Here is a 16371-nt window from a genome sequence, read left to right as displayed (position 1 = left end):
ATCAAGTGAAACCGTACCTGTCCACTGCTAAACCACATCCCTGAGCACCTCATTTGCCTGTCTTTTAAGCCCCTCCAGGGATGGAGACTCCACCACTGCCCTGGGCAGCCTCTGCCAGCTCCTGAGAACTCTTTTCAGTGAAAAAATGTTTCCTACTATCCAATCTAAACTTCCTCTGGCACAACTTGAGGCCATAATACAGTTTTTTTATCTGACAAAGGGAGAGTTTTCCCCAAGCCTTTGGCTATCTTAGAGGAAAGACGAGTGTGCACCTTCCTTGTTATTTCCTCATGTAGGCTCCGATTCTGAACTTGATATGCCTAAGAAAGTCAAAGTGAGTGCAGCCGTTAGGTTTAGTGGATACAGAGTCCTGGTCTTTTTGTTTCTTCCACAGGCAAACACAGCCACGTGTTATAGTGCATGTTGTTTGAATAATTAAATTCAATCTGCTGATATTTTACATTGCTGTCATCAACAAAGGGTAAGGTGTTGTAAATCACAGAATCATAGAATGGTTTAGAGCTCAATATTACTATTCAAGAGATTTACAGGGAAACGAGATGCTTTCCTAGTTCAGGCATTTTGAGGTCAGAAGGGACCAGCAATGCCGAATCATGGAATGGTTTGGATCAGAAGGGACCTTAGAGCCCTGATCCAGCCCATCCCACTGGATCAGGTTGCTCCAAGCCCCATCCAACCTGGCCTTGAACCCCTCCAGGGATGGGGCAGCCACCACTGCTCTGGGCAACCTGGGCCAGGGCCTCCCCACCCTCACAGCAAAACATCTCTTCCTGAGATCTCGTCTCATTCTCCCCTCTTTCAGCTGAAAACTGTTCGCCTCATGCTATCCCTGCCCTTCTTTGTCATCACAACTTAAAATATGCTAAAAGGGAATTCAATGAATAAAAGGGCCAAACACCGTAAATGGTGATGCTCATGACTGGGGTACTGGGGCACTGCGGCAGCCAGGACCTTTCTTGCCTTTTCATTACTGATTCTTCACCAACTTGTCAGTCTGCAAATTATGGGATATTTTAAAGTACAAAGACTTGCACTCCATAATCCTAAAAAGCTCAATGTAGAGTCTGGGGGAAAAAAAAAAGTAAGAAAGGAGTTTGGGGCTGATTTTCAGTTTGAAAGTTCGAATATGCTAATGCAGTGGGTGGGGAGAAGCCAGGCCAGGATGGGATGGAAAAAGGATCTTGCAGTCTCCAAGCACTTGGGAAAAATGGGACTTAAGGGGTGCCTTGAACTCACGTGGAGATCAAAGGGAACAGAGAGCACTTGGCTTGGCTGGTGGAGTGCATTGCAAGGAAGCCCCCGGGGAAGCCACAGTGCCGAACAGTTTGGGTGTCCCACTGAGGGTGCTGTTTGGTCTGACATCTCCATACCCTGCAGCCTCAGCAAGGAGGGCATTTTGCCACAGTAAAGTGGTTTATTGCAAGTTTATCCCTGTTCATCCTGGGGTCTCTGTTGGAGGAGATTGAATGACCTCTGCATGCGCTGGAGAACTGTGTGTGTTGCAATGCGGTCGAGCTCCCAAAGTGTTAGGTCAGCCCTACCAAGTACATTTCTTGGTGGGATTTTTTTCTCACCACGTAGCTTCTGCTCTGTTTTCTATTTCACTCTAGTTTGGGGATTCTTTAAGCTCTCAGTCATAGCCTCCTACTGGTGTTGCTGTAAGGTTATGCAGAAAACATGCACGTTAAAGAGTTGATGTTACGTTATATAAAAATATTTGGATGAATACCTGATATAAGCTGGCGATTGCCCTGTGTCCATCCCCAGTATGGCTAGAAGGAGGCCTGGCTCTAGTCCCACGCACAAACCATGGCTCTGTGACCCAGTTCCCACCTGCTGGGTAACAGACATGCCAGTAACTTCTCTGTTTCCGTAGTTATACCCAGTGATTCATCAGGGATGTCTGGCAAACCCTTTGAAACCGTTTCTTGGAGCGTGCCACAGAAATATGCAGCAGTATTTTGTAAAGCATCGCACAGGATGCACTCGCTAGGAAACCACATGCACTGTGTGGTCATCAAGTCCATCTGTCCCTCCTGCATTCAGTGTTCTAGTATTTGAGCACAGCAGGCTTTGTAAACTGTGGTGCTTTTTAACTGCTGAAAATCCACTCTCCTTGTATCTCATGAAAGGGTTTTTCTTTTTTTTCAACACTTGGTGAAACATTTCTGAGCTGCTCCAAGCGAACATCTTAATGTGTTTATGACATTAGCTGCTCCTGCTCTAGAACGGTTGCTCTCCAAATCTCTTTGAGCCTGGCTGTTATTTTGAACATGACTAATGCCCTGAGTGACTAAGCGGTTAGATAATAGGTAAAATCCATCAAGTTATCTCTGTCTCCAATAGTTTCTATTGTTATGAAAAGATGTCATATGAAAAAGAAATAAATAAAGTTACCTATTTTGCAATGTGGGCAGGGAAAGGGAAGAAGAGTCCATTAGAGAGCACCAGGGGTGTTCTATCTGGGAGCCAATTTCAGGCTGTGACATCTCTGACTTGGTTTTGTAGGAGGGAGTGAGTGAGAAGTCAAGTCCACTTGTGCGTCCAGGGCTCTGATGAACCTCACTGAACCCAAAGAGGTGCATTCATATGCACAAGTGCTCTGTTCAGAGGGGTTTCTGACTTAGCTGATGGAACAGCAGGAAGATGCACATTAGGCTGGACATTAGGAAAGGGTTCTTCCACCAGAGGGTGGTGAAGCCCTGGAACAGCTCCCAGGGAAGCAGTCACGGCACTGAGCCTGACAATATTCCAGAAGCCTTTGGCCATGGCCCTCAGCCCCACGGTGTGAATGTTGGGGGTGTCCTGTGCAGGGACAGGAGTTGGACGCAATGATCTTTGTAGGCCCTTTCCAACTGAGGACACTCTATGATTCTATGCTTCTACTCTGCCACGCTACAGAATTCCTCGGATTTAACCCAAGATAACATTAGGTATGCAGTAAATGACACCATGCCTTCTCTACTGTAGTGGTTTTCAGGTTGTGGACTGAAACGCTCAGGATTTAGGAAATGCCAAATTTCGGATAGCACAGCAGACCTCAGCTCTACCCCAGTGCACTTCTATGTTGCTGATTAATGATGCAGAAGCGCAATTTGTTCTTCTTGAAGAAGCCAACGGAGTACCAGTTCTTTTTCTGTTTTGTTTACCCCATGTCCTCCAGCAGGCAGGTTTTGTTGTCTGATCCTACACAGCGAGAGTCCCTTTGGTTCCCTGCAGTCGCACATTGTCACGAGCAGCCAGCAGGAGGGCAGCGTTGGCCGTTCCTGGAAGGCTGTTGTATAACATCAGGTGGGGAGTGCAACCTGTGCTAGAGAGCTCTGCAAGTGACCCCACTGAGCTGGGGTGGAATAGGAATAGGGAAGGAAAGCCTATTGGTACTCACTTGACTCATTTGGAGGAGAGAAAGAAAAAAAATATAAAAAAGCTATCAACTTCTTTTTCCTTTTTAATGCTGATATTACTGCTGATAGAAATGAGTGTTTTATGATCTATTCATAAACCTACAGATATCCAGCTGGAATTCCTACTTCATTAGGTTGCCTTGCATCATTTTCTTCATTAAAAGAGTGCCAGATTCAGTAAGTTGTTCCCTCTCCTTTTTGGGGAGGCAGAGAGCGGGGGAGAAAATGATTTATATGAAACACATCTAATTCTCTAGGTTAATTTGTGTGAAGAACATGAGACCCATGGGTCAATGTCTTAATAAGATGTTTTCTTCTTTACTCAATATCTTGACAAGGAGGAATCCTGGGAAGCAAAAGCCAGCAGTATCACAAAAGGAGTCTGTGGAGGGCTGCAAGGAACTGCAGGCTATTTCTGCACAGAGCAGGGCTGTGGCTTCTGCTCCTCTCTGCCACAGTGTTGAGTAAGGGCTCCTAGTAAGTCGAAGTGCTCTGCCTGGGCACTGCATCCCCAATATGGAAAGAATCACAGAATGGTTTGGGATGGAAGGGACCTCAAAGCCCATCCAGTTCCACCCCCTACCACGGGCAGGGACACCTCCCACGGGATCAGGGGCTCCAAGCCCCATCCAACCTGGCCTTGAACCCCTCCAGGGATGGGGCAGCCACCACTGCTCTGGGCAACCTGGGCCAGGGCCTCTGTGCCATCATGGCAAAATATTTCAGCCTATGATCTCATCTCAATCTCCCCTCTTGCAGCTCAAAACTGTTCCCCCTCATCCTCTCCCTGCCCTCCCCTGTCCCCTCCCCAGCTTTCCTGGAGCCCCTTCCAGGACTGGAAGCTGCTCTAAGGTCTCCCCACAGCCTTCTTTTCCTCAAGCTCAAAAACCTCAACTCTCTCAACCTGTCAAAATGAACACCTGAATTCGAGGGGTCTATTTAAAGTTAACTTTCTTGGTCTCTGAAGTCTGCGGCCAGGGTAACTGGTGTTACCACATCTCATTTCTGCTGGATTTGAGGGTGGTTTTTATTTTTCTTTTTCAAAACTTGGAGTTGGAGGATGCTTCAAGCGTACAGGCTGGGGTGTGGAGCAGATGCAGGGAGAGAAGAAAGCACTTGCAACATGATTGCCAGGGGCATGAGTTTTTAGTCTGTCTTAATGCTTTAAGTTCAAATAAACTTAAAAATAGAAGTTTTGTTTTTCTCACTGCAATCCAGACAAGCACAATGGAGGCAACCCCCCAGACAGACAGTCTGTCGGTGCCATTCCAGCATGATTTGTGTGGTGTTACAAAAGCTATGAAAAATGATGTTATCAGTACATTGCTCCTTCTTGTAGCACAGCCAGTGCTGGAGTAGAGCCTCGTGGTTGTGTACATGTGGTACGGCACAGCAGCCGAGGGCAGGAGGTTAGCAGGGACACACTGAGCTGTGCTAGGGCGCAGATGACACCAGTGAGGATTCAGATGTCAGGGTGCTCTGGAAGAAACATCTGGGCACTTTATAAGACAACAGTGTGGCAAGGCTTTGGCTTTATTTCCCTCACCCCTTGCAGCATCATGCAAGTATTTTTGTTCTTCGACAGAGGAAAGAGCACCATCTGCTGAGATGCTGGCTCTAGTTGTAGAAGGAACTAGGATTAATTGAGGGCTCCAGATGTGGTCCAAGGCCAACCTCGGTTAGTGTCTGACATGTCGCTGCTGCTCTTTGCTCCAGGGGTTAAGACCTGTTTGTCTGGAGCATGGCTAGTTCTCAAGAGGGTGGTTAACCAGGACTGGTGCACAGGTATATTGCAACCTCCTTGCCCTGCCTTTGATTGTTGTTGGGCTGTTAGCACAAAATGAAATGGTTATAAATAAATCAGGCTCTAGGTGGGGAGATAAATCTATTGTGTTTCACTTCTTGTTTTCTGAGATAAAAATAGAGCTGGTGAAGAATGGGAAAGAGTTCACCTACTACAATTTGCCTGCACTTTGTGTGTCTGTGTACAGCACACCTACCAAGGGCCAAGCTGTGAAGGTCAATGTGACGCTTCCCTTCGTTTGGTGAAACTGCCATTTTTCTTTTTCGTGGAATGCTGAGAGAAGTGACCCAGAGATGCTTGTGTCTGTCTCTGTAGCCTCTGAGCTTATATAATGCTCTTGGCCAGCTCGTCATACAGGTTAAGCAGCACAGTAAGCTCAACCTCCAGCAGTGCCCTGAGTTCTCCAAACATTGCAAAAGTGGGCTTAAAAACTTAACTTATTCTCTTTTCCAGCATTCACCCTCGCTTCAAGAGCAGCTTGCTTCATAGATCTTGCTTTGCCCTCTTCCCCATCCACTTTCTCTCCCATTTCACTGCTTTGCAGGCTCTCGACTCCGCCTCTTCTTGTGGAGTTCTTCCTCTGAAGTCTTTTTATGCCTCAACAGCTTTTGAGATTGTCGTCTTATCCTTCCCCACCTCTCCTTCTTTCCCATTGTCTTTCTGTAATTGTGTTTTATATTAGTTCTGTAAATGAAATCCTTTGTTCATCTAGCTGTGCTGTGAGTTTACTAAAGCGTGTTGTGCAGTCAATGTGAAAGGTGCTGGAGGAAGCTGCACTGGTTCCAGCCACCCCACCACTTTGTTCATCTCTCTGGTAGAAGACACTTGAGCTGCCGTGGGAGGGAGGGCTGGGACAGAGAGTGAGGGGAAATAAAAGCTCCTAGAGGAGATTTGGGGAGCAAGGAAAAGGAAGAAGGTTGAAAGAAAGAAGGAGCTGCTGGGAGAAAGTCCCAAGTTCGCGTGGACTGTGAGGAACCTTTGTATTTGGAGGTTGGAGTGGAGAGGCAAGAAACAGTGGGTGACTAGAAAGAGAATTTTTAACTGCCGAAATCAGTCTGAGTCTGAGTCTTTACAAATATTCCCCCATTCTGCATGCTCCTCAGTTTTGCTAAGGAGTTTTGCTAAGGAGTTTTCCTAAGGAGTTTTAAGTGTTTGGGATTTTTACTACTTCCTGTGAAGCTAGTCAATGTGCCAGGAGTGGCCAAGAAGGCCAACAGTGTCCTTTCTTGGCTCAGCCGTGGTGTGGCCAGCAGGAGCAGGGAAGTCATTGTCCCCCTGCACTTGGTGCTGGGGAGGCCGCACCTCGAATCCTGAGTTCAGTTTTGGGTCCCACACTCCAAGAAAACAATTAAGAGTCTGGAGCGTGTCCAGAGAAGGAAATGGAGCTGAAGAAAGGCTGGAGCGCAGGGGTTGTGGGAGCAGCTGAGGGCCCTGGGGCTGTTTAGCCTGGAGAAGAGGAGGCTGAGGGGAGACCTCATCACTCTCTGCAGCTCCTGAAAAGAGGTTGTGTGAGGTGGGTGCTGGGCTCTTCTCCCAAGTGACAGGCGATAGGACGAGAGGAAATGGCCTCAAGTTGCTCCAGGGGATGTTTGGATATTAGGAAAAACATCTTTTCCTGAAAGGGTTCTCTGGCACTGAGACGGCTGCCCAGGGAAGCTGTTGAGTCTCAATCCCTGGAGGTTTTTGAAAGATGGGTGGATCGGGTGCTCAGGGATCTGGTTAAGAAGTGGACAGGTATAGTTGGACTTCATGATCTCAAAGGTCTTTTCCAACTAAATCATTCTATGATTTAATGATTCTATGATTTAGTCCATAAACATAAAAGGTCACGGAGATTTTTGAGGATAAAACTGCCTTTTGCAGCAGCTCTGGAGTTGGCATCTCTGCTCTGGCCAAAGGATGGGAGTGGAGGGCTCTGTGTCAGAGTTACTGTGAAGAGAAAGTAAAAGGAGGCAACTCTCAGTTTAAGAAAATCTTCCTTTTTGGAAACTTAGGAAATCATAATATCACTGGCCTTTAATCTCTGAATCCCTGAGTTTAATTCCTGGCTAGATTTAGAAGAAAATAATGAATTTGATGGTCATCTCATCTCTAACCATGTCCATGTTTCAAAGTCCACGTTGGTGCCTCACGTAGCTGGTGGCAGTCTCTAAGTGCCTGGCAGACTGGACTGGGAATAGGAGAACAATTGCCCCCACGTCCCTGGATGCTGTAGCTGTTAATTCCTCTCTGGAAGATTTATTAATTCGAATGGATGGGTTGAAGTTCTGTCACGGTGCCATATAAGTCTGAGATGGGGCTTGTGCTCAAAGAGGATAATCCAAAAGAAGGAAGCAGTTCAGGATGGATGGTCACTGGCAGCTCTTTCCCTCTATGCCATGGGTTCCATCCAGATCAACACTACCATACTTTTATCCCCACGCAGAATCACAAGCCATTGTGTGATTTGTTTGAAACTTCCCCACATTCACTGAAAAATTTATCTCTGTTGTCTGAGTGACAAGCAGGTTTTCCTGGCCTGGGAGAGTTGAGGCCCTCATGCCAAATGCCAGAGCTCCACCATGCTGCTTCCTACAGCGTCATTAACAGAGTTCACTGGGTCTGTGTTGGGGTTCAACTGCTTCCTTTTTAATTAAGTAGAGAGAGTTGCTGCTTCTTAATTTAATGGATTGAGAGCTGCCCTGAAGAGAAGGACTTGGGGTGCTGGTGGATGAGAAGCTCAACATGAGCCGGCAATGAGCACTCACAGCACAGAAACCAACCATGTCCTGGGCTGCATCCCAAGCTGTGGGACCAGCAGGGCAAGGAGAGAATTCTGCTCTGCTCTCTTGAGACCCCACCCGGAGCCCCGTGTCCAGTTCTGGACATGGAGCTGTTGGAGCAAGTCCAGAGGAGGCCACGAAGATGATCTGAGGGCTGGAGGACAGGCTGAGAGAGTTGGGGTTGTAGAGCCTGGAGAAGTGAAGGCTGTGGGGAGACCTTAGAGCAGCTTCCAGTGCTGAAAGGGGCTCCAGGAAAGCTGGGGAGGGGCTCTTGATCAGCAAGAGCAGGGATAGGATGAGGGGGAGCGGTTTTGAGCTGTAAGAGGGGAGATTGAGATGACTTCAGGAAGAAATGTTTTGCTGTGAGGGTGGGGAGGCCCTGGCCCAGGTTGCCCAGAGCAGTGGTGGCTGCCCCATCCCTGGAGGGGTTCCAGGCCAGGTTGGATAGGGCTTTGGTCAGCCTGATGCCTTGGGAGGTGTCCCTGCCCATGGCAGGAGGTGTGAGTGTGAGTGTGTGTGTAACTGGATGGGCTTTAAGATCCCTTCCAATCCAAACCGCTCTGTGATTCTATGATGTTTGCGGTTGGTGGGAGTTGGAGCTGACATGTTGGGAGAACACAGGTGGCTCTGCGTGTCCAGACAGTTGCTTCAGTGGAGGTTGTTAAAGCTGCAGAAGGGATCTCAAGCAGAACAGGGAATTGGAGCTGAAGCCCTGTATGGCCACACACCCGGGGCTCACACATCCTGCAGAGACAATGTCCCTGCTAGTGGGAGGGGGATGTGGGACCTGGAAGCATTCAAATTCTAAACCTGGCTCCTGAGTCGGAGCTGTGTTTGTTAAGCTGGAAACAGGTTGTGCTGGTGACTGGAGACATCCATTGGAGGGAGTCCTGCTCACGTGGCAGAGCCCAATGCATTGCGCACATAAGGAATAGAGCTGGGCATCAGCTTGCCTCAACATTACCAGATTTTAATTAATGCTGCTTTAGTGGCCCTTCTGATTTGTTATTTGGCAGTCCAGAATACACTCTCTCTTTTTATCTCTGCATATATACAGATTCATCTATACTGATGGTTGTGTGTGGAGTGTGAGTGAAAGCTCTAACTGAAGCTCAAAACTCCTTTCTCCTACAGAAGCTGTCACTGATCTTGCATTACGAATTGTGCTCCTGCATGCGACTGTAGTGTCAAGGCATGTTGCTGCAAGGGGAGCCGGCATTTTATGTAACTATTACAAATCTTATTCCTCCGTGTAGTTCTGTACAGTTTAGACTGAACTTTTCAGAAAGCATTACATGAAGTTAAGCTTTGCGGTGGTTTTATATAAACCCCTGATGTGTAGGTGTTTTGGGTTTTTTTTTCAGTAAGGCTTCTAGGAGAAAATATCACCCGTTTTCACAGTAAAATTAACATTTCGTGCACGTAGAAGGCATGGGAAATTATATAAAGCAGCAAGAACTACTGGGAATACTGTGAGTATAATTTAAGTAGAAGCTTCTGTGCAGTAGATCTGTTTGTGCTGATCACTTGGTTACACACAGCTTTCACTGGAGACCAATATTTGCATCTCCCAGTGCTGATCTTTCAGGGCGCTTGGTCTGGGAAGGAGGGATGCTGCGGCCGGAGGCTCTCAGATGCAGCAGCGCCGTGTGCCCCTCTCCCAGCACCTCCGGCCGTGGGGTCCGCAGCAGCTTCTGACGCACATGCTGTACGTGGCGAGTGGGATAGTGGGGACCTCCTGCCTGCAGCTGGCAGCTCAGGCGGGGGGCTGGCTTCACTGCCTCTATTTATAATCGCTGCCCTCCCCTGCGCTGTGAGTGGCTCAGCTCCTGGAGAATGACTGCCTGAGACCTGCCAGCAACATCACTCATGGTGAAATCCTCTTTTTCGGCTACGGAAGTAGCTACTGAGCATGTGTGAGAGATACTGCACCTTTTTTCTGGATATTTCTTAGGCCTCTGCTGCTTCTACCTGCCTGGTTTTGGATCCCCTGTCTATACGCAAAGACACAGAGGCGTCTGCCTTGACACCGTGTTGCTGGGTTCCTGTTCTTGGTGTTGAGAGGGCATAAAAAGCACAGGACAAGGCAAGGAATGGGCTGTCTGTGGAGGTGTCTGCAGGCCTTTGGGGTGTCTGTGGACAGGTAGAACATCTCCACGGGGCTTTCTGTGGAAGTGGGGCTGAGGCTGGGGTCTAGACCCAGGCTCCCTCTGTACTCACTGCTGTTTAGAGGAAACATTTAACTGGCCATAAAGATGCCTCTGTGTTTGAGTCCATTGTAAAATCACAGAATGATTGAATGTTTTGGGTTGGAAGGGGTGTTAAAGCCCATCCAATTTCAACCTCACTGTCATGTGCAGGGGCACAATTGCCTGTGTTGTTTTGGGAAATGATTCGTAACAAGAATTGATAATCCACATCTATTACATGTTTGCTATTCTAATTAGTCTAAAATTGCATTAGACAGAGTGACTATCCTAAAAATGCCCTCTGGATGGGAGATGCAGGTCTGGAAGCTGATGGTGACACAGATCCATCACCCAGGCACAGCCTGGTGTGTGTGCTGGTGGGGCTCCCTGAGGCAGGTTTAAAGCAGCTTCCTTGTAAATGAACAGGTGAAAAATTGCCTTCCTCTGTTCTCCTGAATGCAAAATCCTCTGTTTGAACAGGGCAGAGGGTCTTCATTGCTGGAGGCAGCCTCTGGCTTTTAGTTATCATTCAAAACAAAAAAGAGAGGAAAAGAAACCACCATATTAACCCAAACCATGCTTATTTCTAACGCTGCTCAACACAACCCACCCTCTGCGTCTGTGGCATCGTGGCCCACACACGCTGCAAAGCTGCTCAGGAATGAGAATGCTGCTGCGTTGGACGAGCGTTGGTCTCGCACAAACCGCTAAGTGTCAGCAGAGGTTGAGGAGGGAGGACATTGTGAAGACTTGGCCCTCATCCCATCAATGTGGTCTCTTCTTTTGGGAACAGATAGTGAAGAACAGGTGCCTTTGGAGGCATCCCTCCAGCAACACAGATAGCAAAAGAAGCAAAACAAAATGAGCCTTGCAGTAAACAGCTGAGTTTAGTGTTGGCTAGTGGTGGGGTAGGAACATAATTCCACCTGTCCCTTCCCCAGATGCTGGTGACAAAAGAGAAAGGATGATGCAATGGGAGCCAACTCCAGGCCCTGTCTGTTCCACTTTAAGCAGCAAAGTTGCCCTGAACTGTAGTTGTTTGCTGCTGAAGAACAAAATAAGTGCTTGTGTGGTAGCTGTTGACCTTGTGTGTGAATGTCCTGGGTGTGTTCGAAGGAGCAGGTTTCCTGGAAGGTGCTGGTGATCAGCCTCTGGGTGCACATTTGAGTGCGTAATGCGTATTGATTGGCAACATCTCTGTGTTTGTCTTTGTCTGTAAAATCATTTACTTCTTCCAGCTGAGCACATCTTTATGTGTGTGTGTATGTGATGCCCCTCTAAGGAAACTATTGGTTCTGGGATCTAAGAATGAGATCTCCTATAGCAACTGGCACCTGGACTGTAAACTGAGTCTGTATGTGAATTTTCTGGCTGCTGTACAAGGAATAAAGGTCCCCCGTCCTGCGTGTGTCGTTGTTGTCATTTGTCTGCCCCACCCTGCCCCCCCATTTTATACATCTCTGACTATAGAATGAGAATTCAGTTTAACCCTTTGCATGGAGAAACCCAATGCAGTTCAGGCCATGGGATGGATTTATGATGGGGTGATGTGCATGGTACTGTACAGAGCTAAAATGTGATTCCCTCTACAAAATTCCCACCTTACAAGCTCACAATGAATTCCCAAATTACCAAGGGGTGCCTTTTTAGTTATTTTGGCTGCTTTGCCTCCCCGTTCGTTCTCCTGCTCCCCTACCTGGTTCTGAGCAAGCTCCTAGCAGCACTGGCTCTATTTGCTGGCATTTAATATTTCCCATCCGAAGCTTAGCGCAGGCGGCACAGACGGGGCAGATGTCTCCCTGCTGTACAAAAGCAGCGAGGAACAGGATCTGCGTTGCACAGAAAGACCAGAGATGCCTTCCCAGAGCTCAGCATTGGCATCGGACCGTGACGCCAGCTTCCAGAACTCCCTGCACAGCTCTGTTTTCTGAACTGCCGCAAAAGTCAAGGGGAAAAACCTGCCTGCATGGCGCTCCCTGCCACGGCGGGCGGAAGACTCGCGTATTTATGGAGCTAGCGCTTCCTTTTGCGTTTGACTGACAGCCAGGATCCCTTCGCTGCCTGGTCACTGGAGCTGATTAGTATGCGAAAGGGTCCGCCTCACACCGAGAGATGCAGCCGCAGCAGCTTGCAGAGCTGTCACACTCACACAGGCTTCTTATCTGCACTGGCTTGACGAATTAAAAAGCAAGCCAGCCAGCAAGAGACAGACCGGGAGAGAGAGGGGGGAAGAGAGAGAGAGAGAAGCTTGCAGACAGCGCTGGCTTTCGTTTCCTAAAGGAAGGATTTTGCATCTTAAGTGCTCACTGGTTGTGATGATGCTTAACTTAGCGGGCTCCAGCGTGAGCTAGAGACAGCAGATAGGGGATAAACTCAAAGCAGAGCACAAAGCATTCCGAACAAAACCAAAACCAGGAACAGTTTTCTCCTCTATTCTAGCATGGTGGATGTATGGACAGTCTTACAGAGCAGAGGTTGACTTCTCCAAATCTGCCAGCCCCACATCTCGAACACTACAGTGTTCTGCATTGCACCATGACCTTGGATGTTCAAACGGTGGTCGTTTTTGCAGTGATTGTGGTGCTATTGCTTGTGAATGTCATACTCATGTTCTTCCTGGGCACTCGTTAAATGGATTTTTTCTCCTGAGCTGTTGGGGGCTACTACTACTACCACTAGCAATTCAACAAGAGAGCAAGAGCGAGAGAGAGAGAGAGAAAGGCGAGAGAGAGAGAGAAAGAGAGAGAGATTTCTTACTGAGGGGGGAAACGCGTTGAGCTTCAACATGGCCTCGCTGTGATATGTATGACGTTGGTATATTATCTCTCCCTAAATCTTTTGTCATGTCTTGTCTTTTAAGTATGCCTGTAAGTGTAGCTGCTTTTGCCTAGGTTTTAAATGTGATAAATAGCAGTAATCCATTCATATATTGTTCTGTGCTAGCAAGATAGAGCTGTCAATATTTAGTTAGCAGCAGAGTGAAAATATCTGTCTGTTGTAAGCGCTGGCTGTGTTGTTTTGCTGCCTTTAAAACAGAGACTCGAGTTAATAATGATAAGTCATTTTGTGTGCGATTTCTAGCAAGCAGTTAACGTGCGATGTCTGTGCGAGTAACCATGTAGCTGCCAGGTGAGAGGTGGTGATGTGTGCAATTGAATCGCTCTGGACATTTTTTTTTGGGGGGGGATATGAGAAATCCTATTTAAAGGATTAAATCTTTGCTAAAATAACATTCAGCCACAAAAACAAACAAGGGAGAGAAATTATCTTTACTTTATTTATCTGTGTTGCATTGATGATCTGACTTGATTTCTCAATGTTCAGCCCCAAAGCCTCCAAATTCTACGTCCACCTTTATGTAGGCTAGCTTGTTTCTTTAAAGATGGGAGAGGGATCAAAATGTAACCTGCTGGGCTTTTCTTTCTGTTTGTATGTGGTTTATATCTCTGCAAATTGGGAAGGAGGGATCAAAGATAAAAAGGGGAATGCGTGCTTTATTTTTCTTTGCTAAAGCAACAGATACAGAGGGGCTGGGTTTTGCTTTGATTTCTCTAGAAATGTCATTTTTGCTTTCTTTTCCCTCATGTGTTTGTGTATATATCTGTATAATTTTGGGTAATGTATGTCAGAAAAATCTTTACCCACCTCAAGGGTAACAGGATTTTGAGAAGGGTTGGTTCTTGTGACTTTATTTACATTGATTTTCTTGCAAATGAAGTGCTAAGTTGTATGTTATAGGCTTGCTGGAAAGGTGTCCAGTAGTTAGAGGTCCTTCTGCTGGAAAATGTCTGGACCAAAATTGCAATGTTTACAGCTTGGAAGCAGAGCTGGGGTGGGGGGGGTGGGGGGTGTCGGGTGTGTGAAGTCGAGAGAGAACATTAAGGGAATGGCTGTAAAGAGTAGTGCCTTTTCCTCTTGAAAATACAGTTTTACTGTGTTTCTGTTATTCCTCTTGAAAATATGGCTTTGCTGTGTTTCTCTTAGAAACCTTATGGATTTTTAATATTTCCCCTCTGAAAAAATCAGAGTTGCTCAAACCAAAAAAAAAGTCACAGTTTGGAAGTGTTTCCATCTCTTTCTGATGTTCACTGGAATTTTATTATTAAGAGATATTATATTGCCGTGATAATTGAACTCGTGCGTGCTAATTCCAGCTGTCTGTTGGTTTTTGGACGTCCTCTACTAATCAGGCAAAAAACCCCATCATGGAACTGGTTCATAAATACGTAGCTGTAGCTTGGAGATGGAGAGTTATTTTCATGTGAGAGCCTGCAAGTTAAATGCATACCTGGGCTCAGGAGCTGATTTCGGCTGGTGACGTGATTGGAAATTGAGTTAAATGCTGCAAATCTGGCACTTTCAAAGTGGGTTTAGCTGAAAATAAAAGAGAAAAAAAATGTTCCCTGGGTCCTGGGGCGGTAGTAGTCAGCCCCTAAGCTGAAAAGAAGTGTTTACTGGCTGTAGCCCATCTTAATGGCTAGGAAAGACAAGACTCTGTGTTGAAAGTGCAGCGAAGATCCTCTGGTACTTGCTGGCTCTCTTCCCCCCTCTTCACTTGTAGCTCTCGGTGCAAGAGGTATCAGCTTCGCTTCCTGAGAGGTGGAGTGAAGCTACTTTAAAAAAACACTATAAATTGATGCTCAGGACGGTTTGAGTTGTTAAAAAGCTGAAATTTGCTTTCTTTCCCTATTAGCTATCATATGTCATTAGTTTTATGGGTTGCAGAATCTCCTGAAGTATAATAAATGAGCAAAGGGAAGGGAATCAGTCAAAGAACAGCCCAAATTGTCTTTTTAATGGATCGGGTTTAAGCGACATAGTGATTTGGAGGAGTAAGGGTAGAACCGCGAGAAAACAATCCTAAACAAACCAGGGGGTTAAAAATGGGATGCCTTTGTGTCTGAATGTTTATTTTCCTCATGATGAGCTCTCTGGCTTGAAGGTTTACCTTTCAATATGATTTCTACAAGGAATGCTTGGTCTTTAACTCAGTTTTCTAGTGCGGGAAAGTGCATTCCTTGATCCAGAGCTTGGACTTCTCGGGTGGTATTTGGGAGCGGGGTATACGGTGCGGTGTGTTTCATGGCACATGTCAGGAAGCCTGTGAGCCCCTCCTGGTTCCATCGGTGGGTTTGGGTGGTGCTGGGGCATCTCCAACTCGGGGGGTGCATGGGGAGGGTGAGGCTGTTGTGCACACTTGGCTACCGGGGAAACGATCTCTGAGAGCTTTTTTTTTTGCCCATCGTTGAATCTGCTTGAGAGAATTAATGTTGCTTTATTACAACTTTCTGACCTGTTATTCCCGCAAAAGATGGTGGAGTCAAAGGACACGGGTTTGTGCCGAGCAGTATGAGCATGAAACATAGGAGCAGGAAACTTTGTTGTTGTGCCCACACCATTCCTGTTAGATCAGGTTTTCTGCTGGATTTTGGGGGGGGAAAAAGAGGAAAAAAAGCCTGAAAAGTGAGGAAGGGCTGAGATTTCTGCATGTTTGCTTTGATCTCTGTTTCCCAGCCTTGGCCCTCAGTGGCCACCTTTTCAAAGAGGCCTTGAGCCGCTTGCCTCAACCCCGTTTGTGTAGTTTTGCACCTGCATTTTTCTGTTTTCCGTTTTCCGAGCCCACAGTGGAGCCTGGAACTGTTTGGTTTGCAGGAGCGGTTAGCAAGTTAAACAACTCCATCTTGCTGTGAATTTCAGGAGCGGCTCAATCCATAAAAGGCTGCATTAGCAGCTTTTTGGGGCGACAGAGTTCCTTCGAAGTGACTGTGCTTGCAAAATTCGGGCTGTGATTTGCACTCTGAAAAATAGCTACATGTAGTGGAGCTCTCCTTCTCTTGAAGCTCCATGGGACGATCCAGGTCACATGTGGGGCTGGTCACGGTTGGAGTAGTTTGGCCCCATAACTCACCCCCAACATGTTAAGTTCTTCCCATTTGTAGGGATGCTCAAGGCCGGGGATGGGGAAGAGGGATCATTCCTTTCAATAAATCAAAGCACTGACCCTCTGGAAAATACAACCCCAACGAAAAAAATATTCATTTGTATGCAAATAGAAAATTTATAATGCATGAAATCTTCCCGTGATTGCTCCTGTGTGTTTGCTAAGGGCCGATGGTGGGAGCCCTGCCTTGCTGTTTGTCTGCTTAAGCAGGATTCGATGTTATTTGCCACAGGATTCATGGAAAAGCCTC

At 46.9% G+C, this 16371-nt stretch overlaps 1 protein-coding gene across 7 annotated transcripts in view; it reads left to right on the top strand.

The window, feature by feature from the left end:
• The window catches only part of ARHGEF9 (Cdc42 guanine nucleotide exchange factor 9), a 201798-nt gene that overhangs the window by 57763 nt on the left and 127664 nt on the right, over positions 1-16371 (top strand). For 3 of the 7 annotated variants that reach the window (XM_054075197.1, XM_054075192.1, XM_054075191.1), the window contains exon 1: positions 12849-12983. The exons of 1 other annotated variant lie outside the window; for it this stretch is intronic. Coding sequence is in view for 2 of the 6 variants with exons in the window: in XM_054075193.1 (XP_053931168.1) it covers positions 12986-12994 (9 nt within the window). In the remaining 4 variants the exon portion in view is untranslated. Of the gene's footprint in view, positions 1-12845; positions 12995-16371 lie in introns of those variants that run through there. 3 more of the 7 variants (XM_009566278.2, XM_054075193.1, XM_054075194.1) reach the window with 3 other exon arrangements.

This window comes from Cuculus canorus, chromosome 10 (genome assembly GCF_017976375.1).
Source record: "Cuculus canorus isolate bCucCan1 chromosome 10, bCucCan1.pri, whole genome shotgun sequence".
Classification (NCBI taxonomy): domain Eukaryota; kingdom Metazoa; phylum Chordata; class Aves; order Cuculiformes; family Cuculidae; genus Cuculus; species Cuculus canorus.
Note: the sequence above shows the minus strand (reverse complement) of the source record. Positions and strands in the feature narration are given on the sequence as shown.